The 27807-nt window shown below is 35.5% G+C and overlaps 3 protein-coding genes across 3 annotated transcripts; all 3 read left to right on the forward strand.

The window, feature by feature from the left end:
- The first annotated feature begins 1707 nt into the window (after positions 1 to 1707).
- LOC134665927 (uncharacterized) lies at positions 1708 to 8366 on the forward strand. Its single transcript, XM_063522983.1, has 4 exons — positions 1708 to 1938; positions 2017 to 2103; positions 6629 to 6725; positions 6798 to 8366. Exons 1-4 carry the CDS (start codon positions 1906 to 1908, stop codon positions 7802 to 7804), a joined length of 1224 nt encoding a protein of 407 aa, XP_063379053.1. The 5' UTR covers positions 1708 to 1905; the 3' UTR covers positions 7805 to 8366.
- Positions 8367 to 19333: 10967 nt separating this feature from the next.
- LOC134665945 (cuticle protein 7-like) lies at positions 19334 to 24196 on the forward strand. The gene is made up of 5 exons (XM_063523002.1): positions 19334 to 19430; positions 20400 to 20538; positions 20794 to 20879; positions 21798 to 21964; positions 23958 to 24196. Exons 1-5 carry the CDS (start codon positions 19419 to 19421, stop codon positions 24064 to 24066), a joined length of 513 nt encoding a protein of 170 aa, XP_063379072.1. The 5' UTR covers positions 19334 to 19418; the 3' UTR covers positions 24067 to 24196.
- Positions 24197 to 24714: 518 nt separating this feature from the next.
- On the forward strand, positions 24715 to 26314 carry LOC134665946 (cuticle protein 7-like). The gene is made up of 4 exons (XM_063523003.1): positions 24715 to 24831; positions 25080 to 25343; positions 25721 to 25887; positions 26209 to 26314. Exons 1-4 carry the CDS (start codon positions 24820 to 24822, stop codon positions 26273 to 26275), a joined length of 510 nt encoding a protein of 169 aa, XP_063379073.1. The 5' UTR covers positions 24715 to 24819; the 3' UTR covers positions 26276 to 26314.
- Positions 26315 to 27807: the final 1493 nt, after the last annotated feature.

Below are 27807 nucleotides of genomic sequence, written 5' to 3' on the forward strand. Positions count from 1 at the left end.
TAATATATGTAACTTATAATAACACATGTAATTAATTTGAAGGTAAAAACAGACTCAGTGCGTTTTGCAACACTAATCATGTAGGGTTCTATCTTTTTCTTACTAAAAAGCTAGCTAAGAAGACAGCTTCCATACTTTACTTCATAAATGATTGTTTTGCCAAAATTCAAAATGGCTCCATCTTTCACGTTCAAACTAGATTAGCACGAAGTAATTTTTAGGACCCACAGTTCAAAAATTACAGGGAGGGAGAAAAAACAATACTTAACCTAAACGCTTATACACACCTTTGGTATTTGAATACTCTGACAATAAGTACTTACATCCATTCTTTGATTAAGCCAAATATGCTCAAATACAAATCCAAAACTTGTATTTGGAGTCTAAAAGGAGCTGCAATACCTAAAACGTCGGCTACTCTAAATTAGACCATTATCTTAGGTTACAATGACAATTACTTATTGCTGATGCACTTATAAAATTATTTCAATTCCTGCACGACATGAATTGAAACTTAATAGTACCTATTAGAATGACAGTCCTTTATCTACCATTCAGGGATATGCAATTAAGAAAGATCGGCTGCTCATTTGATAGATAGGTCAAACTATTATTTTTACAAGCTTTTATTTTTAGTTTCACCTGACCGATGTCTGTAATCAAATCTTGCAAGTTAGATCCACTTCCCGGTTTCCGATTGAGCTGAAATTTTGCATGCATGTATAATTCAGATGACAATGCAATATTATGGTACCATCGAGCTGGTCTGATGATGGAGACAGGAGGTGGCCATAGGAACTCTGTGATGAAATAACGCAAACTAATTGTGTTAGGGGTTTTTAGAATTGTCTCGATGAGTATTAGTTGTCTGTCGTAAGAAAAGTACAGTCAGCGATAAAAGCTTGTACCAAAAATGAAATTTTTGCCAAAAACTTATTTAAGTACCTACATATAAGCTAGGGATATAGTCTAATTCCCACTATATTTTTTTTTTTCGTTAAACACATCTGCCTGACAGATATAGCGGACAAGTCGTCATGTATACTAAACGTGCATAATAATTTGCTTTTATTTATGAAAAAAGAAGAGTACGAGGATGAATGTAAGTATCAATTTTCATTGATTGTTAAATATTCATTAGAATAATTAGTATTCGACACTAAAAACATAACAGGCTCTCGAGATGAATGTGCAAGTTTTTACGGCTGAGACGGATTCTAGTTAAATGATGGCGGCTCGTTTGTCTAAAACACATCACACGCACTGTCACATCTTCGAATCGGCTTCACTTTCATTGATTTGCATGCCGAGTTTCATTAGCAGTAACTGTGCGTAAACATTTTTCTGAATCACGTACATCATTTGAATAGTAGGTAATTGCCAGAGTAATTTTGTTACGTGAATTACCGTAGTAAGAAATGAATACTAATTCGCTAAGTATTTGATATTTTAAACCAGACAATATTTGCTCCCATAGAGTAGTTAGTAGCCTAAAATGTATAAAATTATTTAAATTTTGATTTATTCAGATTTTAATAAAATTTTAGACACGTAAACGTGCGACGAATTTATTTTTTATTCTACTACAATATTTTCTCCCTGTTTTTATACCTGAAATGAATTTATGTTGCAGATATTATATAAATTATTTCACAATTTATTGTCTTGTCAGTGCATCAGCGGTGACTGCAGTTTTACGTGTGTGAGTGTATGTGCACGCTTGGAGGTGCGAATGGATGCGTTTATATATAGGTAAGGATGGTCAATGTGGGGCGTCTTCGCGTTCGCAACCTTGGATATGGACACGTTAACAAAATTACGTCATAAAATGTAAATTTCAACAAAACAAATAAAAAAAATTGGTGATTTTGTTTTTGTGGTGGTGACAAGTTACCTGGATACCGAATGTCAACAATGGCGAGAGTGCTTGCATTGCTGGTAGGTAGTATTAATTAGATTAAGTGATATTATTCATACCTATAATATTATTAAAAAAATATGTTTAAATCTTTTTAGGCTCTCTTGGCGCACCTATTAGTTTTAACACGCCAAGAAGAGAGTGTTATCGCGGAAGAGGAAGCGAAAGAACACGATACAAATCAAGTGAGTAATTATAATGCCACACTTTATTGTTGCTTAATTATCCTTAGATTAGATTTAGATTTTACATTTCTTTATTTCTAGATGAAAATTTCACTATTTTGCTACATTCGTCAAAATTATGTTTATCTTCTCATCATGATCATCAAAAATTACATTATAAATTTAAGTGCAAAGAAAAACATGTCAAACAATTGAATATAAACCAAGTTAACATTAAAGTCGATGTCAACGTAGGTCAATAATTTGCAATTGTCATTAAAATGTCAAATAAAGATAAAAATATCACAAACTTATTTACTTTTATCTTGCAAAGAGTTTCAGTTATAGCAGGTACTACGTTTAAATTAAATAGGATATATTATTCGGATTTTGATAGGTTTTGAAGCCATTTCTAAATCTTTACGTTATAATATATCCGATTCCAAAATATGCACTTTTTATGAAAAGTTGATTTAATTCCTATTATAATATTCGTGTCTTTTAATGTTATATATTTAATTCATTTCTTCGTGATACTGATAAGTTACGGATTAATTTATAATTAACCTAATACGAATGTTGAAATGACCATATATTATGCCGCCAATGATAACAAGTGTTACAATTTGACGCTGGCCACAACGCCTGCAAAGACCACGTCTCAGAGTAATTAGGTACTTAGAATTTATGTCCATATGCCTAATCTAGCTACTTACATAGCAGTGTTTTTTATACCCATGTTACAAAAAGTGAGTTCCCGCGATAGCGCGTGACATTATTGTCCTTATTTGTAAATTTTATGCACTAAAATACAGGGTGGCTAAAAATAATTGCATTCACGTTGCCAAGGAGATTTTGGGATTATACTGAACAACTTTTACTATGGGACCAACGTCAAAATCGCGAATTTAACGTCAAAAATTTAACAGTGACGTAGGAAGTGGCACCCTCTATAATTTTATACAATTTCTAGTCGGACTATAATTTATGGGGTAATCTAGAGACACTGACACCACTGACATGACAAATAGTCACAGGAAGAGCATACCTAGTGTTTTGTACCAAGTCGCTTCCTTTCTGTCTACTTAATCAAATCGGTTTTAGCTTTTTATTGTTTCCGTTCCGGCAAATATGTAAATTACGAATTAACATCGATTAGTGTAATTGATTCAGGAAGCATTTTTCTTTGCTTTAATTGGATTTCGTCGATTTGGTTTTTGTGAACTCATAATATATGGCTTAGGTACCAACTTAGTTGCGTCTTCGTGTGTAATCGTGGGGCAGTATCCTAAAATATTTTATTACAAAATAATAAATAAAATAGTTTGTAAAAATATTTTTTTACCAATTAAGTTTCTGTGAATACTTGTGATTACTATGTTTTAATATTGAACATCACTTTTACTTATAAAACATATTACAATATTTTATAAAAATATTCATATTGTCTGACTTTAACTACAGTCATCTTATTTCAGATTATAAAAAGACCTATCTGGTTATTTAAAAATATTTTGCGAACTAGATTTTTTTTTGTAAAGATGCGAAGCAAATAGCACTATGAAAATAAAGCAACTTTAACGCATGTTACGTTTCGACGCGCCATATTTAAACTTAGTACCTAGGTACTTTAAAAATAGTCAAATTAGAATATACTCGTTCTATTTTTGAATAATATAAGTTCAAGCAATAGGTGTTGCACAGCAAAAAGCATTTTTATTTTTATAAAATACTTCTGAAAAATGGTCTATTTAAAAATACTTTCGATCTGTAGGTATTCAGAATATCTACGTGAAATGTCAATTTTAGCTTGCTCAGTGAAAATTACATACATAGGTATGCAATTATTCAAGTAGGTATGAGTTATACTTACTCTGATATTATTTTCTCTAATGCTGACCTTGATAAAATATTAATTTTTTTAAGGTCCTCTCCCGGTCAGGTCGTCGTCGGATAAATTAACAATAAAATTTCTTCTTTGTGCTTTTTTATATTTAATTTGCATTTTTTGGATTAACAGTGTTATTTGCTAGGTAATATATTGGCAAACCGCAAGTAAAGCAATAAGCAAAAACTTATTAGTTCAGAATAATTTTTATATTACCACGCTGTCACATGGACAAGAACGACCATCATATCCGTACAGCAATGTATTCTAATCCGATATTCATTAGTATGGTGAAAATATAAAATGTAACACACTTGGTACCCGGTCTTGCTTAAATAATTAAAATGTACATTTCGAAATAAAAATAACTGTCCAAGGCCTGACATAAAAATACGTGGTAATAAAATACATAATTCGTAATGTGATTATTGTATGCGTCATCTTTAACTGTAATAGCCTCACAAAGTATTAAGAGTTCAAATACAAGAGCATTAACATACCGGTGTAGCTGCAGTCTGCTGTGGCGAAACCCATAAGCGTCGTATTCGTGTAATACTTGTATTAATGTTACCGTCAGTGCTTCTCATAGGAGTTTTTTGGAAATGTCTGATTTTTGAGACAAAACACAAACACTATATTTTAATTAGTAGGACCGTATATGAGTAGATAGGATATTTACCTATCAACATATTTTAATACGTCAGGTTTATTTTATGAAAATAGTTCAACATATTAAATCTTTGTGCCTTTTTTGAGTCTTACTTAATTCATCGTCTTTTAAGAGAACTTAATGTTTAGTAAAAAGTCATGTTTTGTCCAACTTTTGATTGAGATAACGTTATGTTTATCCATTAATCAAGACGTGAAAAAACTATGCAAAATTTTATGGTAAAGTCAAGATTGAATTAGGAATTTATATGTATTTAAGTAGGTATGATACTTTTTACAATAAAATAATCTCCAATTTTATTTTTAATCGTTTAGGGCCACTTGCATCAATCACGAACCCGGGGTTAACCGGTTAAACCTGGAGTTACTATGGTTACCAGTACAATTTGACACTGGGTTAAAGGTTTAACCGATTAACCCCGGGTTAGTGGGATGGTTCAAGTGGCCCTTAGAAATTTATATGTTTTGCGAATTTCATAATTACTGCAGCATATGCACAAATAGTTATGGAAAATGGCCATTGGTTGTCGCAACGACACCGATCGATATTGCCGCCAATGTAGCTCACCCACTTTTCTCCCACTCGACTCGTTCAGCCGCAGTAAAAGTGCTCCGGCAACCAGTTTCGGTCACTTTTAATTTCTTTAAAGGTAACAATAGTGCTAAGCTAATTTGACCCTTAAATTGTAGTGTGAACTATGTTTAGTTGGTCACTGTGTCAAAATTCAACTGGAGTTCGAAATTGAGGTTTAAAATATCGCGGAACACTTTTAATGAGTTTAATGTGTTTGTAAAAATAAAAGATGATTCTGTAACACGTGCGTAATCCGCTCTCTTTTTAAACATCTTAAACTCGGAAGTTTTCATTCAATAATAAACAAAAGAAATTACGTATAACATACCTGTCGAAATAAGCCTTCATTTATTTTCGATACGCTATACATCGTATTAAGCTTACCTACCTATTATGTAAAGATTACAAAACAGTGCAAACAGAAGAAAACGAAAGTAAAATAAACGAAAGCGATCCGTCATTGACATTGAGTAACGCGGCGCACGTGCTGCCGGCTCATCTTGAACTTGGCGAAGATGATCAAGTGACATTTAAAGTCTGTTTACAAACAGAGATTGTAGTAGTCGGTGTTTAGTTTGCACTATTGTTAGTTAATTCATTTGCATAATAGACTAATTTATGTATCTAAAAATTAACAGTGTTTTAAAGTATGTCATAAGAATGCAATAAAATTTGGTTGATGACTTAATTAGCGAAACTAAATTCATAAATCAATAAAGAGAGTTTATATTCAAATATCTTGACTACCAAGATTTTTTTTTACCTACCTAGAGTTAAAATTTAGCTGTAATAAGCGGTGAAAACACAGCAAAAAGTTTGTCAAAAAAAAACCTCAAAGCTGTGAATTAATGCGCATTTTTATTAATTTATACGAACACTTAATTAGAAATTTCATATGGATGACTATACATACACATAACAACCATCTTTAGTGTGTGTTTTTGATTTTACTTCTTGATGTCTGAAGCGTTACATTTTTATGTATAAATTTAATTGTTATTACTTACAATAATTCAATAAAATATTCAAATAAATCAAATTATATTTATTTCAGAAATTAATATTACAGGAGAGGCAGTACAGTGCCATATAATTTTAAGATTGTAATTAAGTACTTAAAAACAAATATAAATACATAACATACTGATTTGACGTATGGTTGATAGCTACGCAATGATTCCCGCCCACAATCAATTACCTTCATTATACCGCTCACATTCCACTCTTATGGAAATCATTAAACCGATCATTTATTATTCAGCATACTAAACTGTAATCGCCGAGCATGCGATGAATTGTCATAATGAGTAAAAGACGGCTCTTGCTCACGCAAGCTATCAATTCACACATTCTTTGCTTCGTTCTTTGTATTTAATAATTTAATTAACGGTTTGGTAAAAACACTTTGCTTTCAGGGAAATCCTAGTTATTCCTACAGCTACGGAGTCTCCGATGCGAGCACAGGTGACGTCAAATCGGTATGGGAGTCCAAAGAAGGTGACACTGTTAAAGGTGATACATGAAACGGTACGTTTATTTTTAATAGTCACTTAATTGCAATAGTCATGAGCCTTTTCTTTACAGGTCATTACAGTGTTGTTGAACCTGATGGTTCTATGAGATCCGTCGAGTACTCAGCCGGTCCTGATACCGGATTCACAGCCGTAGTAAAAAATGATGGGGAGCCAGTTGCGAAAAAGGGTCGCAGTTTGTTTGAAGAAAAATCTCAAAGAGATTTTGGGAAGTTTTACGACTTTTCTGAAGATTCAGAAGACGAAAGAGATTCTTACCTGCCAACTGATAGGAAAAGAGCAAAACACCCATTCGAATCACTATTTAAAGATTATTCCCTAAAAAAACGACCAAAGTTTCCGAATGATTTAGAAGCAAGTGACTTTACCCATAGCATTACAATAAAACATCCGCTTGATGAAGCGGGAAACGAGCCACATAGTCATCAAGGCATTAATTATGATCCAAATTGCAAAAACAAACATAACAAAGAAACTAGTAATTTCTATGGTAATTTAGTAGAGTTTGATATAAGTAAAAGGTATCCAGCTAATAAACTATTCCAACCAGCATCGTACGATGAAGATTCGCAGAATTCTCCATCCAACTTTGAGGCAGAGAAACTGGCCAGCCCGTTTGGTTTTAATGGATACAAGTTTCCTACGTTATCAGAAGCAGATTTGAGGTTGTTAGCAAATAAATACAAGGGTCGTCCAAGTTATGAAAATGAACACTATCCTATACCTGAATTACCGATACCTGAAAAGTATTATGCGGATGATATGCCTCCGCGACCGAAGAAGAAAAACAGGCCACCGAAAATCCCAGAGTATAGCTATCCTAGCGATGACATAAACGATTACATACTTGTACCGAAAAAGAAGTTTAAGAACCCTCCGAGGATCTCTGATGACTACAGACACGAAGATGATGATTACGAGCGTCCGCAATACTCCAACGACGATGATGATGATGACGATCGACACCGCCAGCCGAACAGGGGAGAGAAAAAAATCGTCCGAAAAATAATTAAAAAGAGAAAGCCGGTCATTAACTTATTAGATATTCTTGATATTTAATTTTATTACTAATTACAAACTAGGTAATAAAAGTACTTGAGATAAATTCTAAGATAACAGATCTTATATTATACAGACAGAAATGCAATTAAGGTAACGAAGGATTTTTTTATTAGTTCTCTGTTTGCTAGCTGTGACTTTAGATTAGAAATTATGCGATCTAAGTAATATAATAAAAGATGAATATTTTTTGTGTTTAGGCAGTTAATTTACTAATTTGATGAATGGATGTTGCTGCCATAAAAAATAAAATAAAAAATACACATACATTTAAAATTGAAAAGGTGAATTGAAATTGTAGTTTAAAGCAATTTCTGTTTAGTTTTACAAAATTTATAATTGCATTTGGACGAAATACAACATACCAAAGTATTAAACCTTAGTATTTAAACATACCTTATATTTATTGTGATGTTTGTTTAAATGTCATATAACTCCGAAAGTCTATACATATTTTTGTGTGAAGAAGGCACGATACGAAACATACGATGCTATTTTATAATTCATAAGTAGGTACGAAGTAATAAACACTAATGTCGATGTAAATAGCATAATAAAACGAAAACTATACAATGGGTTTTATTTTTACCCCCCTGCACCCTTACAGCCAAAAATAATTGACATGATTAGAAAAAAATAGTAAACAACTTTTTTGTTTTATTTTTATTGATTGCGGTCTTAGTTTCAACGCGTAGACGAGAATCGTAATTAAGGATTTTCTGCTATTTAATTATTACACGCGAAGCATAAAAAAGACACCATTGTCAAAATATAGGTATTCACGGGGCGTTTCTAGAGAATTTTGTGAATGTGTTACTAATGGTTTTCGGCGAACTGTATCAGTTATGCTCTTGCGCAAGCAATCTTCAATGATAGCGAAAGTGCCAGCGCCGGCGCACGAGTGGGAACGTTACGTCACAAGGACGTTGGGTTATTTATAACTTGTTTACTTTAAAGGGTCTTTTTTGTTTTAATGTAGACAAAGGAAATGCAACTAGGTTACTAAAGCAGTGAGGTGGGTACATTTATTATCCGCCTACTTTAATGATAGATTTTAACTACTTAAAATTTAATTAGGTATTTGTTATTACAATACAGTCGGATTAACTAGCTAACAAGATCTATGATGTGTTTTGGGTTTCTTAAATTATATAAGTATACGTTTGTACATGTAAGCGATTAGGTTACCTACTTACATACAGATATCTTAAATATTACAGTAGATTTCGCACAGCAATATGAAGGAAATCCTTAATTGACCGTAGCGTCAGCGAAGGTCTTCGATTTAATCCTGGCATTTTGCTTTCGTATGTCGATATGGTCTCCTCTACGAGTCGCAATTCTCAACCGATTTTCGTGAAATTTCGTCACCAGATTCTATGATTGTGATTTGATAGGATTCTTTTTGTTCCAATTTTTATTATTTTTTTAAAATATTTAATTTGTATATAGGGCTTAAGCGCCAATGCGTACATGGCCAAAGACCAGTGAGTTCACTGTGATAACGACTCAACCAACTAAGTAATTTCACCTTTTTCTATTTTCTAAGCTTAACACGAGGTCTACAGCTCACATAGCCATTAAGTATTTATGTATGGACCAACACTAATCAATGGGTCAGAGTTGATCGGACAAAGCAGTTTGTGAAATGTAATTAGCACCAATCTGACTTCCGGCTAGGCAATAGATCCGGTGTAGGTATATCTAGTGTCTACTTGTTATGTTTTATGAACCAAATCAACCTACTTCTAGAGGATGCAAATTAAATCACAATACAAAATTAGACTAAAAAATGAGTACCTACATTGCGTCTTTATCAAACCTGACTGGGATAAGAATAAATATCTACTATTTATAGTGTGGCAGAGTTATACAACATGAACGGTGGTTTTATTTTAAATCATGTTATGCCTATTTTAATAATTTCTAATTTTCATATAAATTTTGGCAAATAGGTCATATTGACTAACGGCCCCGACTGGGTCAAGGTTTTGCCAAATTTTCGGCAGCTATTTTTTTATGCTTTGTCCCACCAAGTATTTGCTTAGTTCCCCTCATTGCCCTATTTTCATCGTACATCAACACACCTACATCCATCATATCCTACACCTACAAAATAAATGGGCAAAAGGTGTTGCTATAGCACGTTTTCTTTCTTATGAATGACTGACGAGAGAAGTGTATCATATAATTGCATCACGCTAGGAAATAGTTGGTAGCCGACAAAGCGTCATAAGCACCTGTGTAGGTATGTAGGTTGGACTGATTCCGTTTGTGATTGATGATTTTTTGCGAGCTCTGAATGCGTTACGTAAACGCCAATAAGCTCAAAACGCATTTGTAATAATTGTTATTCATACAATCGTAAACGTGAGTGATGGCCAAATATTTATAAACGTATTGTCTCTTTAACTTTGATAGATCGCCTTTAGTAAACATGGAGCTACTTCGTCTTATTCATAAATTATTTCTACAAGCTGCAAATCAAATTGCAAATGTTTTGAGACTATAGACAGGGCAAACTTTTATTACGCTGGAAAGGATGATAGTATGATGCATAGTGGCCAGAACAAATAATTTTATCATTTAATGATATGCCATTTTAGAATTGATCACTTCATAACATAATTAGGTCATGTTTGACTTTTTTATGATGTGGCCTACCGATTGAAAGTGACGGATACCGTTTTATCACGCTGTCACGTAGACAAGAACGACCATAAAAGTTGTTCTGTAAAATGTTACGTGGCCAGGGTCTATTTGTCAAAATATAAGCAGTCTCACTGTTGGCAGATCTGTAATATACTTAACTGCAAATTGTCCATTTTTAAGTTAATTGAAGAAATTTTAAATTACTTTATTTTAGACAAAACACGCATCCATAAGTTTAAAAACAATAAACACGAGCACGGTAAAGCGTGATTTATTTAGTAATAATTAACTAGTACACTCACGTTCCCGTAAGCCAGCAACCCCAGTTGCGCAAGAGTAATTGGGAATTAAGTAAAAATAAGAAAGTGATCGGGTTGACGTTAATGCGGTTATTCGCGGTTATGTATACGCTGCGCGCACGCACGCTGGACATTCACCGGTGGGCGCGGCCGTGACACGGCCGGCATTGTCGCAATGCGGTGTATTCCACTCTAGTGTCAGTTTTTGCTCCAGTTAAGTTAGGTATTAATATGTATTTGTCAGTAGGGCTCGTACATATAAATCGGTGAACGTGCTGTCGTAATGAAAAAGAAATAAACGCAAGGCCAGTCCTCAAAAAGGGAAATATGGATTAAAAAAACTTTTGCTATTACTGAATCTTTGGTAAATTAAGTAAATGCAAATAGAAGTTCAGCCTACAAACCTCTGATATAAATATTTATATTTTTAAAGTACCTACTGAAGAGTTTAAGCAACAATTACGCCTAGCGGCATCTCCTGAAACAAAAGAGCTTACTGACTGCACTTATCTACTTCCCCCCCCTCCATTTAACCAAATTACAATGAGAATATAATCCGAGATAAAAATAGAATTTAGTAAGTCGAGTCGAAATGTAGACCTACGCTTTAAAACAGCCTAGTTACTTATGTATGTCATATTCCATAATCAAGAATAGATTGATATCGCTCACTTAAAATCTTAATGAACGATTGTCATGAGATTTAAATGCAATTTCACAGTACCTAAATGTAGACTCGGAACTATAAGGTGAAAGGCGTTAAAATAAAATAAAAAAACGGACAAGTGCGAGTCCGAGTGCGAGTGCGAGTTCAGTACTTTAATTTTTAGTACATATTTGTTGTTATAGCGTGGCAACAGAAATACCTACATCATCTGTGAAAATTTCAACTGTCTAGCTAGTCACGGTTTATGAGATACAACCTGGTGATAGACAGACGGACGGACAGTGGAGTCTTAGTAGGTACCTAATAGGGTCCTTTTGGGCACGGAACCCTAAAAATAATCACAAGTGGAACACAACGGTTGCCACGCGCCATCGAAATTGGAGATTTGTGCTCCGATTTGTCCACCAGTTGCCTTACAAACGCATTATCCTAACAGCGACTGATAGACCAATTAACTCCATAACTTTTAAATAATATGAACTGAAGTAAACAAAAGCCATATAATTATGTACTTAAGTGGGCAGATCAATGATAGTACCGTCTTATTCAGACTGCGGTGAAACTATGCTGTCATAATACGAATGCAACCTTAAACATCATCATCTTCCTCGCGTTGTCCCGGCGTTTTGCCAAGGCTCATGGGAGCCTAGGGACCGATTGGCAACTAATCCCAGGAATTGGCGTAGGCACTGGTTTTACGAAAGCCACTGCCATCTGAACTTCCAACCCAGAGGGTTAAGTAGACCTCATTGGGATTAGTTGGGTTTCCTCACGATATTTTTCTTCACCGAAAAGCGACTGGTAAATACCGAATGATATTTCGTACATAAGTTCAGAAAAACTCATTGGTTTGATAGAACCAGCAACCTCCGGATTGAAAGTCGCACGCTCTTACCGGTAGGCCACCAGCTCGAATTCAACCTTAAACCTGACCGAATATTTAACTTTCAGGTTAGATGATTTTCAAAAGGGGCTTATTATCACAAAATGAATAAATAATCTAATCTAATGAATAAAAAAAAATCGAATCTAATATATTTAAAAATATTAATGGGAACTTAAATTTGTTATACATTGTATTATAATCGACATGTTTTACACTAAATGACAACATCACGAAACAGATCAAGGATGCCAGTTAAAAGCCTTGTTAGTTGTAGATTAAATACTCTCACATACAATTATTTAAGATGGAAATAAATCCTTAGTTACAGCGACAGTTACTCGCTTCCACACGTATGCCCTGAAATTATGAGTCGAAGGAGACTTGCTATAATTTATCGACATACATATTCAGTGCAATTATTTTAATAGCAGCTTTGGTCTTCGACGATAATTTGAATATGTTCTGAAGTAGTTTAGTGTCCTATAATTAAATATACAATCAAAATATTTGAAATTTAACTAGGTACAACACTACATTCATACATGGACCCGGGTATGTCCTTAAACCACGTCCAAGACCACCGGTGGACGGGCAGCAGCGTCCCTCAAATTCGGTGTACTCGACTGCGATCGCCAACCCGCCTGCCAAGCGTGGCGATTATGGCATTCACCCCCCAAAAAAGGGGGAGGCCTATGTTCAGCAGTGGACGTCTTATGGCTGAGATGATGATGATGATGATGATGATGATGAACACTACATTCAACTAGTTGTACAGTGAGCTGCAAGATTGCATGGGGAAATTAAGAATGAATTTATTGAAAAATTCGCCATGCACATTTACAGCTGATGGTATCTAACAAATATACTAAACTAATAAAATAATCTAACTTGATACAAATTTTCATAATATAACTATTGAAGACGCTAAGTAACTTTTTTAAATAGAAGGTGAAAAATTAAATACATCTTATTACCTAACCACCATCATCTTATTAATGTTGGAAATAATTTTCAAGTAAGTAATGGTAATTTTAACTACTTAAACTAGATACTAGAATTATCAACCTTAACTTTTTATACCTACTATAGTGTAGAATAAAATGTTACTACATGTTATATTGCAACGAATGCTGGTACCGACACAATCTTAAAAGGCCATTCGATAATCACTTTGCAAGTTAGAAATAGAAAGTATTTTGACCTTTACACTTTTATAACTTTGACACTTGATATTTAAAATCGTCTTGTACTAAACTGAAACATATTTTATAAAAAAAACGATTAGTACTTTACTATAATCCCACCTGCGTATGTTCTGGAAAAGGTAATAAAAAATATTTTGTTGCTAAAAATCAGATTAGTCTTTTATTATTGTTAATAACTGGTAATTACTTATTATATGCACTGCCCTCATAAACCAAATAGCGCTATCTCAAAATAAAATTCATTGCTAACTTATACTTTAGTTTCTATAGCTGATAATTCCATTTTCAAAATCATTGCAGCAATAGGTACATGTACAGTCAGCAGCAGAAGATGCTAAGCGAGTCAGGTGTTCAAAATGATCTTGACGCGGCTTTATTGTTAAGAGAATAAGAGCGCGTCAAGGTAATTGTGAACACCTCGCCCGCTTAGCAACTTCTACTGCTGACTGTACCTACGTTCCACGCCATTTTATAATTAAAAAATAAAGTAATTTTATAACGATAGCCCCCTTAATAAATTCCTTATTTATAAGCATGTTATAACTTGCGTTATCGCCTGCAGCATTTAAAATTTCAACCCGACACTTACTCATATCTTAACGAATGCGGGCAATATGACATTCAATTAGTTTCTTAAAGTACCAGTTTTTATAGAATGTGTGTGTAGGTGTGGCATTGCCTAATTTTGCTAGAATACAGCGTTACTTCTGCAAATCTAGCAAGTTCCTTCGATGATGAAAGTGTATACGTACTATGTGAAAATTCCTCTGATTTTTCCAGAATCTCGATATCAGAACCTGACTTGAAGACAATAATAGTAAATAGAGCTTTCAAACAAAAATAAAGTCTTCGAATAGTCGGTGAATTTATACAACATAAAAAAAGATTCCGCCAATTTGAGAACCTCCTTATTACTCGATAAAAAACCTATAAGGTACTTAATTAAAATGTGCGTTAACAGAGAATACAGAGACTCTCAATCAGTTGATCATCAACAAAATAGATGTGTTAAATCTCGACGCGTAATCAACCTAAAGTTATCAATGCAAAACATACAAATGCATTAAATTATTGGAATGCAAACAAAACATCCGGCAGCAATCGCACAAAAAACAACTCCATATGAATGGATCCTGGCTTCCTCTCGTTAGCAGCGTACACCTGGCGTTGTGTAATAACCTCTAGCCGCCCACACGTCAATCCTTGCCAAGCAAAATGAAATTTTATTTTGTCAACACAAAGTTCAAATTAGAATGGAACGGGAGACCTTTTTATAGGTCTCTGGGCGGCTAGAGGATAAGTAGGTACGCCGTTACAAAATGTCTGTGAAAGAATAGTCTGCGCAAAATACCCGGAGGTGTAGTGTTAGGTATTAATAATATTGATTGTCTACATTGATAGCCAAATATCTGTTAGTTAATTATACCTCTCTTGTTTTCTATTTTATTGTATAGCTGTAACTCAGTTTACTAATCCATCATTCATCAGCCTACACCTACATACATATATTAAATAGGTACCCATGTTCATATATTACTAGGCAGACATCTTATTGTACAATATGGTAGAAAAAAATAAAAATACTCACGGTAGCTTATGCAGCCATCTCTGAATTTCCAGATTTAAAAAAGTATCCTCGTCGTGTTTTTCTTCATTGCAGAGCCAAAAAGCTACTGATCATTAATGTTACAAATGTATAATCAATTTTACCTACCAAATATGACCAAAGACTTCAAGAAATCCTGTAAAAAATTGTATGTAATTATACATACAGAATTTAAATAACACAAAAAACTTAAATTATGTATGTATGCATAAAACTTAACAAACAAATAAAATAATTAAACTAAAAATTAAAAATACCTATCAAAATTTGGTGCCCTCGGGAGGGTGCCCAACACGCAGGCAGCGTTCCCGCGCTGGATTGCGATGGCAATTCGCTGTGCGAGAAAGCTGCCCGCGCGGGGGTCACCCGTTGCCTCCCTCAACCTTTTCCCAAGCTCCTAAAAACTTAAAGAGACCACTGATTATTAAATTGTACAGCGGGACTTAATCGCGAATTTCCGAGACCATGGGGGTCCTCGAAACGCCGGAGATGAATCTTAAAACTTAAATACGCTAATAAGTCCCGTTATACAATTTCATAATTAGTTAGTTTTAGTTTTATATTCCTGTTTATGTCTTTTAGTAATTTAAATTTATTTATTTATTACTATTTCATAATGTGTAAAAATCGTGAAAGTTTAAATCAGTGCGGAGACCACTGATGTATTATAACCCCATGCACTCAATTTGACAAACCTGCTCCGCCATCATCGCGATTATCGCGAAGTCTGTCGGAGGTTAACGACATCGCAGCATCGGAAAAGGTATCGCTAGATGAGTCATTGCCAAGGCACAGCGAGACTTCCAACCTAGACGCCTTCTGGTTGCCTCGACATTTGGAATGGTAATGGAATTCAACTTCTGGCTTGCATAATTAACCACAGCGACTATTTAATAAAGATGCTATCAGACAAAGATGGTTATATTATGTCAATTTATGTCCCTTAAGGCTCGATTCGAACAAAACCTATGAGAAGTCACATCGGTACGATAACGATCTATCAGTGACATTTCTTCAACCAAAAAAAACGCCACTTTTGACACTGAAAGATCGGTATCGTACCGCTATGACTTCTTATAAGCATTGTTCGAATGGGGCCGTTGGGTTGTTATAGGATGCAGTGCACCTGAAAATGTGATAGAGCAACAAAAGTCTGCAGATATTTTGACAGCACACGCAGTGCCAGTGTTATTTATACGTCATAATGTCATAGAAGCTTGACGTTTAAAATAACACCTGCACTGCGTATGCTGTCAAAATATCTATCTGCAGACTTTTCTTGGTCTAACTCTATAACACGGACGAATCCTAGCTCGTAGATGAAATGTGAAGTTGACTATTTATTTCGCAAGCTATTTAAATCACGTACGAGTGTTGTGGAGTCTGCAATACAATCTCACACAGCCTAAATCGTAATTGTATGCGGAGGCGTTTTAAATGCGTGTGCTTTGTTCCGAGGCATGCGGCGTGCGCGCATTCAACCATTGTTATGTTAATTACCTCGCTATCAAACCACCATAAACCACCAGACTTTTGGGATAGGCACAACTATTTTAGGAATGAGATCTTAGATAGCTCGCATGTTATGAATATATTGTCTTCCTTACAACACTTTCAAAACATGGATTTTAATCAATTTTAAGTTCGTCTGTTTACAGAAATACTTAGTATTTTTCTCTTGATTCATTTTTATAACTCCCTCATTGGCGTAACATGGATTTTGATTTACGATACTCTTAATCAGATTTTTCTAAATTGATTAATTTGAATTAATATAAATATTATTTATTTAAACTTGGATTATTCTGATACCTACATTATCTTAACAGAGGCGCGCGTGAAGAATGTACAAAACCGCCTTGATCAGTTACTGAATGACCTGACTTTAACCCTTATCTTGGCATCGTAACACCCGTGATACATGGAACTTAAAAAAATCTAGCAGGTTCACTTTATTACCTAACACAATAATTCTGCCATCAATATGTCGAGCTACCCTCCTTACTTATAGAAAAAAATAATTGACACGAGTGTCATTGTAAATTAATTAGTAATAATCAATATGGCGCTGCGGAAACAATAGATTTCGGTTCGTACTGGAAGTTTTGCATTTATTTCTTATGTTAGTGTATATTTTTTCATAATCTACATTTTGATATCTTTACTGTCTCTTAGTGCATTCATATTTACAATGCCTTCGAATTTAAAAACATTTAATACACAGAACCTTACATGAAACTGTTATGTATTATATTTGATACACTGCCAAGAACTCAGAAATGTACATATCGAAAGGATTGTATTACATTTAATACATTGCCAAGTTATCGTCAAAATATTTTTACATGATTTTTTAATTTTTTTAGTTTTGTGGGGTTACAAAACATGCTTCCATTATTTAATATTAGTTTTCGTATTATTTAGTTATTAAACTTTGATTTTTTTAAGTACTAGATGTTATTTAACTATAGTCTAAGTACGCTGTAGCATTATTGCTACGCCGTAGCCCGTAGCACGGAAAAATATGTGTATGGCAAAAAATGGCCCCAAAGTAAAAAAAATGATTTTGTTTTAACTTTTAATTATTTGTTTACTTTTCATATTTTACTCAACTTTTTGCTGACGACTTTTTTGAAACTTTACGGGATCTAATTTTCCGCCCATGTGATCAGGTATTCGTAGATACAATTTATTTTTACAGGTTTAATAGTCATCTGATGCTTTAGATTGCGTTTAATTAGCAGTAAATGCTTATTTCTGTTGCATTACATGTTTTATTTTTATTAAAATCTTCATTTTTCTTCTAAAAAGTAGGTAACTATTTTGTCGAGTTATTGGCATTGTATCAAATATGATACATATGATTTTCCGAAACTGGAAAATCCTGGATTTTTTTTCTTATTTTTTAATACTCTAGTATGCTCAATAGGTGACAAAAAAGTAAAAAAAAAATATATTTAAGATATTTTGAGCCTTGCCAAGATAAGGGTTAACCTACAATATTTGATCATGTAATGTTTTCATCTACCCTGAACTGGCTTTATTAAGGAGCCATTTTAGTGTAGATTTTGTTTACTTTTATTTCAATTCATAAAGATACAGAGTATAGGGACGTGTGGGATAAATAATTATAGTCTGTTCGGAAAGAGAAGAGTTGTGGAATGTAGTGGGCCCCATACATTCCACGACTCTTCTTTTTCCGCACAGACCCTACCTACCCAACACAATATATGTACGTAGTTTATATTTGATTAAGTCTAGTGTCATTACAATAAACGTTTTACTTGCTATGAAAGACAAAAATTAAATAGTTTCAGATTTAACACGCTTCGAAGGGATACTATTGTGCAGCAGCCTTGACACGATTATAGAACCATACTACAAGTAAACAGTACCTAATAAAGCATGTTTTATTGTCTATTAAATCGATATTAATCTGAGATTATTTATAACTCATAAAAGTGAAGTAGAAATAAGTATAAATACGGGCTGTCATTTAAACATTCAACTCCATATGAGTAGATACTTAGTAGACCGTACCCTACCCTTACTTCGATTACTATCAAAGTGAATATGTAAGAATATTTAGGCAATCAGAAATAACATTATGTACGACAATATACTTAGACAGACTATTGGATTTGATAGTAATGTCCAGCACATTTGAAATAAAACGATATATATTTTAAGCCACAAGGACTTGATTATTTTTTGCCAATTTGAAGGAAAACGATCTTCAAGGATAAATGTATTAAGTAGGTAGAGATGTCTTCCTAAGACGCGAATTGAATGCCTTGTTGGATGACTCATGCTAGACCGGGCCGGAGCTTTCGGCGCTTCATTTTCTATGGAAAGCACCACGTGATCACCGATCAGCCTTCATAGAAAACAAAACGATACGATCCCGTGTAGCGTGAGTCATCCTTTACGCTGTATCCAAATTAAAACGTTAACAGCCAGTTACATTCCAAACAGCTGAAATCTTGGACATCGCCCGCATTGTCCAATTGTTTGTGACATGCATAATTTTGGAGTGCTTATTTTTGAAAAAGTTCGAATTACACGAAACCACAGTGAGGTCTGGCGTTGAGCGTATCCAGGCTAGTCTCACGATCTAGTTTCAATGCGGCCCCGCCCACAAGGCGCACATACATTTACCTACACCAGGTATAGATGCAGGACTTTGGGTTGTACCTATAGGACATATAACCGCGGTATAAAAGCCTCAGTTATCTTACAATTTGGCACAAACCGAGCCCTAGCTTACAGTGAACTAACGTCCTAGACTAAGCTCCCACAATGATAGCTAAGGTAATGTGTATTTCAGTGAGATTGTGCTAAAGGTGTGGCTAGGACTAAACAGTCAGTAGTGATAAGAAATGCAAGTGTGTTATAACGTGTTGGTTTCGTAACAATCCCTTTTTAAAACACCATTCATAAAGTGGAATTTACTTACTTATACACATGTTCATGCTTGAACATTATTCTGATTAGAAATATCTTAAAAGCTTTCGCGTCAGACGGTAGGTAGTTTACATATTTATAAAAAAATTACGTGTAAGATAAGCACTTAGGCCCACTTGCACGATTCCACTAACCCGAGGTTAAGCGGTTTAACCGTCAACCCAGTGTCAAATTGTACTAGTAACCATGGTAGCTCCAGGTTTAACTGGTTAACCCCGGGCTAGTGGAATGGTGCAAGTTGGCCTTAGTAATGTAGACATGAAAGGGATCAAATTAAACCGTCTCCAATTTCGGTGTAAACTTTCAATGTTATGGTTGATTTAACTTTCAATGTCTCTTTCAAAAGAGAAGGCGTTATATTACTTAGGTCATATTTTTATCTTTTTAAGTTTTTTAAACAAGTCCATAGGTCTAGAACTATAATTCATATGCACTATATCGTATTAGTGCAATATCTAAAAAGGTAGATTTATTTTAACGTTTAACTTCATTAAAATGAACTATTAAGGACATAAAATCAAGCTACTTCGGGATTATTTCGCAGTAAGGGTACCAATTAAGTTACAGATCTACTGTTTAACTAAGGCGGTTTGTAAGAAGTTTTTTTAGTCAGCTACGGACTAGTTTAAAGGTTTGGCTACATTAAACTGATTACTGATTATTTTTATGTTAAGTAAGTAAAAATATAATGATATAATCTAGATTTAGTCCCAAAACTACTTTCTACTAAAATCACCGTGCAAATTCTTAAACTGAGATAAATGGTAGACCTATAATGCGGCCGCTTGGTGTACTCTCATGCTGTCAATCTTGCAGGTGATCCTCACATGTGCGCTGATCAGCATGGCGCGTGGAGGCCTGATCGCGGCCCCTCACGGCGCGCTGTCCTCCTCGAGCCTGGTACTTGGAGGCCTCGGACATGGGCTGGCCGCCCCGGCGCTGGGATTGGGATATGGTAAGGTAGTTAGTTTGATGCGTACCAGCCCCTTTTCGGCAAAGAAAAACATCGTGAGAAACCCATCCCAATAAGGTTTAATATTCCCTCTGGGCTACCGAGTGGACCTTAGGTTACATCCAAACGCGCTCAAAGTACGGGGATGGTTATAACGAGATATAGTTGTTTAAGTCAAAATTGATAAAAAATATTTTTGCTTATGTGAGCTAAAAGACCCAACCAAAAAAGTTTTGGTATACAATACTTTGTTTTCAGGACACGGCGGTGTGGTCGCGCACGGGGCGCCTTTGCTGCGCGCGCCGATCGGTCTGGCGCACGCCGCAGCCCCTGTTGAGATTTATGTGAGTACTTTTTTTGTACCAGTGTAAAGTGTTATTTATTTATTAAAACTTTATTGCACGATAACAAAATGTACAAATGGCGGACTTGGTGTTAGACCTTATTATAAAACCCTTAGTTCATCCTCCTCTTCTGAGTTTTTATTTACTTAGCTTTACTGCGATAGGGTAAAAAAGGTGCTTTTCGTAGTAACTACACCCTTACTTTCATGGCAGCTAAGCGTTACAGACTAGTTACCTATAATTTTCTTATTCTTATTCTTACCTATAGGTTATTTCGAACATTGATGACAAAATTAGTCTCTCTTTGACATCACTCGCACATGTATGTATCTCGCTATCACTACAGTCCGTTTTTTTTAGCATTAGAAAGAACTTCGCAGAAGTAAGCTTGTGGTTCCAAATCCGGCACTATTAGCGGTAATAATTTGAAGTAAATTATATGTATTTGACCATGCTTCATTAGATAATTCAATAATTATTAAGAATTAAAGAGCCTGATAAAAACTGCACGCTTGCTTCTGTGGAGTTCTTTCTAATGCTAAAAAAAACGAACTATAATAACAAGTCAACAAGAAAACTATGACGGATATTAAATTTAAACATCTCAATGCCGCTCTTACGTATCAAAGTACCTAGTGTTGAGAGTAGTATGAGAATTCTGCCAGGTAGTGTTATTACAGTACTGATAGTCTTAATGCCTAAGTAATGTAGAGATTACTAAAGATCGAGAAGAGTTCGTAGTTTCAAAATTTTCTTAAATAAGGTGGTGGTACTGGTGCTCGACGCGGTCCCAGTACATGTCATCTTGAAACTTAAAAGTCATTATCAATAGAGGTGACAGCAGCAGGTGACACCTTACAGTGGAATAAAATTCAAGAAAATCTCTTTGCACTCATCATATCGTCTCACTGATTCCAGGCCCACCCCCGCTACACATTCAACTACGGCGTCGCCGACGGTCACACAGGCGACCAGAAGAGTCAGTGGGAGTCCCGCGACGGCGACGTGGTGAAGGGCCAGTATTCCCTGGTCGAGCCCGACGGCACCGTGCGCACTGTCAACTATTCCGCTGACGATCATAATGGGTAGGTGCACTTTTTGCTACATACATACATACTTACTTACTTACTCCTCTGGCGCAGCGACCCGAAGTGTGTCTCGGCCTCCAACACGACTGCTCGCCACTGATCCCGGTCCTGTGCCGTTTCTCGCCAGTTCTCAACCCGGAGCTCGCGCAGATCAGCGTCCACCACATCTCCGCCCATCGATACCTAGGTCGACCGACCGGGCGGAGTCCTATCGGTTTTCCCTCAAACGCTATATTCACCGCCCGATCACCCCCCATACGTACATACAATCACGCCTATTTCCCGGAAGGGTAGGCAGAGACCACGGATTTCCACTTGCTACGATTCTGACATACCTCTTTCGCTTCCTTCACTTTCATAACATTCCAACTCCTTACTTTTTTGTTACTTTTTGTTAACAAGATTTGATGAGCGTGTAGAAAAAACCGGGGGCCACGGCCAAGTGGTTGTCACTTACTGATATGCCGTTGAACACTTTCCAAAATTTAAAAATTTCTACATGAACTATTTTCGAAAACTTTTCATGTTCCTATGGCTAAATTTCCGAGAACTTTTACTTTTAGAAAAATTCCCGCAAGTTACACATCTATTCTGTCACTTCCTCTCTGGATCATTTCCATACATTAATTAAGTTTCAATTGGCGTTTTTTTATAAACGATTGTCATTTAAATTAATTTTATATTAAGCAGAAACATCTTTCTAAGGAGCATATATGAATTATCCGCTGTAGTTAATCGAGTAAAGTCTCGGTAGCTAAATTGGTGAAAATGATACAGAGTCGCAAGTTGGAAGTTCTCCCGAGACAGTGATTTTCTCTAGGTACTTTTCATTTATTTCTAAGCTTTACGATTGTCATTTGACTAGACTGCCTGTAAAGAAACGACATTTGTTTTGCTGGCACCAAACAGCGCCCTTAAGAATGCCTAAAAAACGGTTCTTAAAAAAAACAGCGATAAAATAATCACCGAAAAATCAGCAATTAATAAAAACCAATCATCGAATTAGATAATTGTCAATCCGAAACTATTACAAGTCCGTAAAAGTGTAACGGCAGTTAACCGCTTAGCCTCAAAGCGCGCGATAATCACTGCCCTTGACACTGTGGTTTGGTTTTCGGTTCAATGACTCCAGACTGGAAGCGTGCCAAACAGTCAGTAAAAAACTGGTGCGTGCTAAATGGTTATTTTAACAACAATGTAATGGTAAAAATTATAGGATTCGAAACTTAAGAGAAAATTTATGAAATTGATCGTTTACAGCCAATTTTTGTGTTCTGTCAAGGTGAGTAAGCTGAGTTAGATTTCTAGATATCCTATTGAGATCTGGATAGACAAATAACCTACACACTTTAACGGTTAACGGTGTTCTGAGAACGCTATATTGTACCTACTCTCAATATTTCAATAAACAATACACTACTGGCACTGATACTGGGAGTATTATTTGGGTCATATCAAGGTAAAAAAACTTTAAAAAAAGTCTAAATCGATTGTACCAGATGTCACTCGTATAGACGAAGGTTAAAATTTCCTATGGTTTCATTGACAGCAGTCTACCCTACAAATTAAAAGAACTAAATCTCAGTTCAGGTATAAAATACAAAATGTAATAAAAAAACTCATTTATTGTATAATAAGTGTTATAAAATTAATATAAAACTAAAATTAACTACAATTAAGATAACTAAAGCTAAATAATAAAAAATACCTATCAAAATTTTGCGCCCTTGGTAAGGTGTCCATCATGCACCTACCTACCCACTACCTACCTACCTACCTACCTACCTACCTACCTACCTATGGTACTATGTGTACCTATTATGTGACTTATAAATATGTATGTGATATTTACGAATAAATCATCTGAAATCTGATGCAGGCAGCGTTCCTGCGCTGGATTGCTATGGCTTTTACGGACTTGTAATAGTTTCGGATTTACAATTATTATGTAAAAAATTGAGCATTAATCACATGTTTCATCATGTTTCAGATTCAACGCAGTGGTGAGCAGACAAGGGCACGCCGCGCACCCCGCCGTGCACGCCGCCCCTGCCGTCCTCGCCGCCCCCGCCTACGGACACGGCCTCCTCCACGGCTAAACTCCCTCCGCCATCGACGACACCTATTTATTAATTAATACCTAGCTTAAGCACGGACGGAATGCGACAACGAAACGAGAATGCTTCACGGTTAACGTTCAAAGACAGGCAGTCCACTGGACAGTCAGCAGCAGAATAGCTCGGCTGGCGAGTTACTCTAGAACTAGATGATCTTGGCATGACTTTGATGATAAGAGATCGTGAAAATCTTTTTCTGCTGATGACTGGTCAAACATGAGAGAGGCTATGCGTTTCATAAGGTGTATCCATCCTGGGACTTGACGGCCCAAATTAGTATTATCATGATCAGTCATCCACCATTAGAATTTAAACTTTTGTATTATACTTCCCTGTAGTTGTAAGCCTTTCGTTTTCAAACTTTGTAGTGTTCTACAAAACTCATCGATTTGAATACAGTTTATGAAACGTCACGACACAATGCTTCGAGGTGCTGTAAAGAACCGGTTTTTGTGACTGAAAATGACGTAAAATAAATATTACTTATACTTTCATAACACCTGCATATTTTATTCTGGCGACATGTCAGAATCCTGTCACACAGTGCTCCTTTAAAAGTGATAGTCGTCGATAAAACTCGTTTGCCACCCTTTTACAATGTTCTTACGTATTCGTTTGACATTAACCTGTCGACCTGAAAATAATTCAAGTTTTGATTTTAAAGTATAAAAAGTACAGCCAAGCACATATTGATATCATTCATTTGCTGAGGTCACAAGACTTAACACAAGCAACATGTTCAACAAAGTAAGTACAATGAATAAAAGTAAAAATTATACTTTTTATGATAAAATGATTATAAATTATATGTATATGATAATTTAAAATACACAAGGTAATTCAAAGCAATAGGACCGACATACACATATTTGTTTGTTAGATATTGACTTAGCTGTAATTCTAAAATAATTGTCTCTAAAAACATGCATAGAAACTAATCAAATAATCAACTTAGGTGTTTGTCTAAATAAAACATATTCTTACATTTTAATTAGATCGTCATCTTCGCGGCGGCGTTAGCGGCCGTGTGTGCCCAACAGCACGGACACGGTCAAGACCACCACGGCCACGCCGTGTCCTCCCAGTCCTTCGTGATCCACCAAGTGCACCAACAGCATAAGGACAACCATGCTCCCCATCACCAGCAAGTCGTGGCTGCCCCGGTGTACCAATCTGCTCCAGTCCACTACGCTATCCCAGTCCACCATGCCGCTCCTGCTCACCACGAACATCAAAAAGAGGAACACCATGATTACTATGTAAGTTTCTATGCAGCGCAATGGGTTTAACTTTTTTTTTCTACGTATTTAAAAATATACTTTATCAATGAGACATATCGGCTCCGTTGGGCCTCTACATTACACGAATTTCAATTAGTGTTACTAGATATCAAAAAAATGGTACACGGATTTCGCAGTTTTAGACAGGGGTTCCGACAGAATCGAATGAAATACCCCAATATCAGTTACTGTATAGCCCCTAGCTTCAAATAATTGTGCTGTTCAAGTAATTGTGTTGTCTCGAGTCCGAACACATTCCATTAGGAATAGGGTTTAACTTAACTATTATCACTGAGTAAGTTTTCTTTCAAAAAAGTATTATTTATTCTTATTAATATTTGATGGTTTTTCTCCAGGCGCACCCCAAATACGAGTTCTCGTACAAGGTGGAGGACCCCCACACCGGTGACCGCAAGTCCCAGCACGAGTTCCGAGACGGCGACGTCGTGAAGGGCGTCTACAGCCTGCACGAGGCCGATGGTTCCGTCCGCACTGTTGAATACAACTCTGACAAGCACAGCGGGTGAGCAGATTGAAATAACTTACATTCCACTGGCTTGTATCTGATCTGTAGTGGATTTTGATCTCCGATGCGAGTTGGCACGGAGGTATTCTGCCTAGTGCGATTTCCTCCTAGTTTTCTGCGTAAATATTTTTCGACCTGGTCTCACCATATTCGTAGTATCGGGCATTCTTCGTGGGCCCTTTAAGCCTTTTTATCTGCTGGAATCCTCTTGAGATGTCCAAGCTAGAGGCTTCTTGCTGAATAAAGTAACATTTAATCTAATTATAAGCCTATGGTGGTAGTTAGTATAATTAATAAAATTTTATTTTTTGTTTTCAGTTTCAACGCGTACGTGAAACACTCGGAACCCATCAAGCATGTCCAGCCCCACCATCATCACCATTAATCAAATGACTGTGTGTTGTGGCGATTGTTATGTTGTTGAACTTGTTAAATAAATAGCAAATAGTCCTCAAATCCACTTTGATTATTACCGAAACCTGCTTGCATTTAAAAATATATACCTAATTTTGTAAGGAACAAGTAATACCTATCATTCTCGAATAGAGAAAGAGAAACTTCTGAAATATTTACCTCTACTTCTTAATCATTTAAAAATATTTGAAAGGAATATAAAGGACGTTTTATCACATTAACCATGACTTATTAAGATCGGCCAGGTTGGAAAGCAATCCAAGGAAAGGCAACTTATGGAGGTCACGACCCTCAGTCATGAGGTTACGACGAAGAAGAGATCACATTAACAGTCTTAAGAGCCCAGAAATGTATTATTTATGTAGTCCCATTTAAGAACTTTTAAGAAGGAGTATTACCATTTATCAAAAATATGGATACCTGGTATCTGAAATAAATATTTTCAATATCGGAAAAATCTCAATACAAAATATAATCATTGTTCAGACCAAACTTTTATATCCGCAACGCAGGCTTCGTCAGGTAAACACAAATCACAAATCATCTCGGAAATGCATGTGAAAAGAAGCTGATGATAAAGAACATTGAAGGCCAGCGAAATGAGGCAATAAGACGTAAAGATAATAATGATTACTACTTGATTTTAAGAATGCTAAGCAGTTTATGCTAGCCATAAAGCATGGTTAAGGTAAAAAGAAGGCACTTAATGGTAAAAGCCGGGGAAAATTTCTTTACAATTAACGGCTTTGCAGCGGGAAAAGTTATAATTTGAAAGGTTGATCAAGTATTAGACATGAAGCTCAATATTATTTGTGAGCGACCTGCTAAAATAAAAAAATTCTAAAAAAAAATCGGCTCCAAAAAGATCATAAGTAATACAAAAAAAGCTCTAACAAACGAAACTGGGGGAAATAACTAGTATTAGGGAAAAGTATTTAATTAATCGATATAGGAACACCCTACCTGTCAATATATTTTGCTCTATGCACCTAGTCAATTTGATGGGTACTGAGAAAGGGGCGGCTACAGGGCTTGAGGCCTAGGGCGGCAAAACTGCAAATCCACCACTGACTCAGTTCCTCCATCATATTATGATATTTACAAATAGGCTTCAATTAAATTTTGATTCTCAGTCAATTTGACAGAATTAAATTTAAACTAGAAAATTTTAATGTCCGGTCTTCAGGAGGTTAATAACTTTAGCTTAAAATAAGGTAGGAAGGGTCAGCTTGACTAACGATTTAAAAATTTACAGGCGTATTCAGATTTATAAATATAGTGACAGTATTATACCTACATTTTCATTTACTCACTACCGTATTCGAACTTCAAGATATTCACAAGAGACGACACGTTCTAGATCCCTTCTAGATACGTTATAGTTTAGATATCAACTAGTTCTCTTTTGCAGCGCAATTCGGGCAACTAATGTCACTTTTACGTTAGATAGAGTAAGATATCTATTAGATCTCTAAGTCATATCCTGTGGAAATCGTTCAAAAG

This window comes from Cydia fagiglandana, chromosome 7 (genome assembly GCF_963556715.1).
Source record: "Cydia fagiglandana chromosome 7, ilCydFagi1.1, whole genome shotgun sequence".
Classification (NCBI taxonomy): domain Eukaryota; kingdom Metazoa; phylum Arthropoda; class Insecta; order Lepidoptera; family Tortricidae; genus Cydia; species Cydia fagiglandana.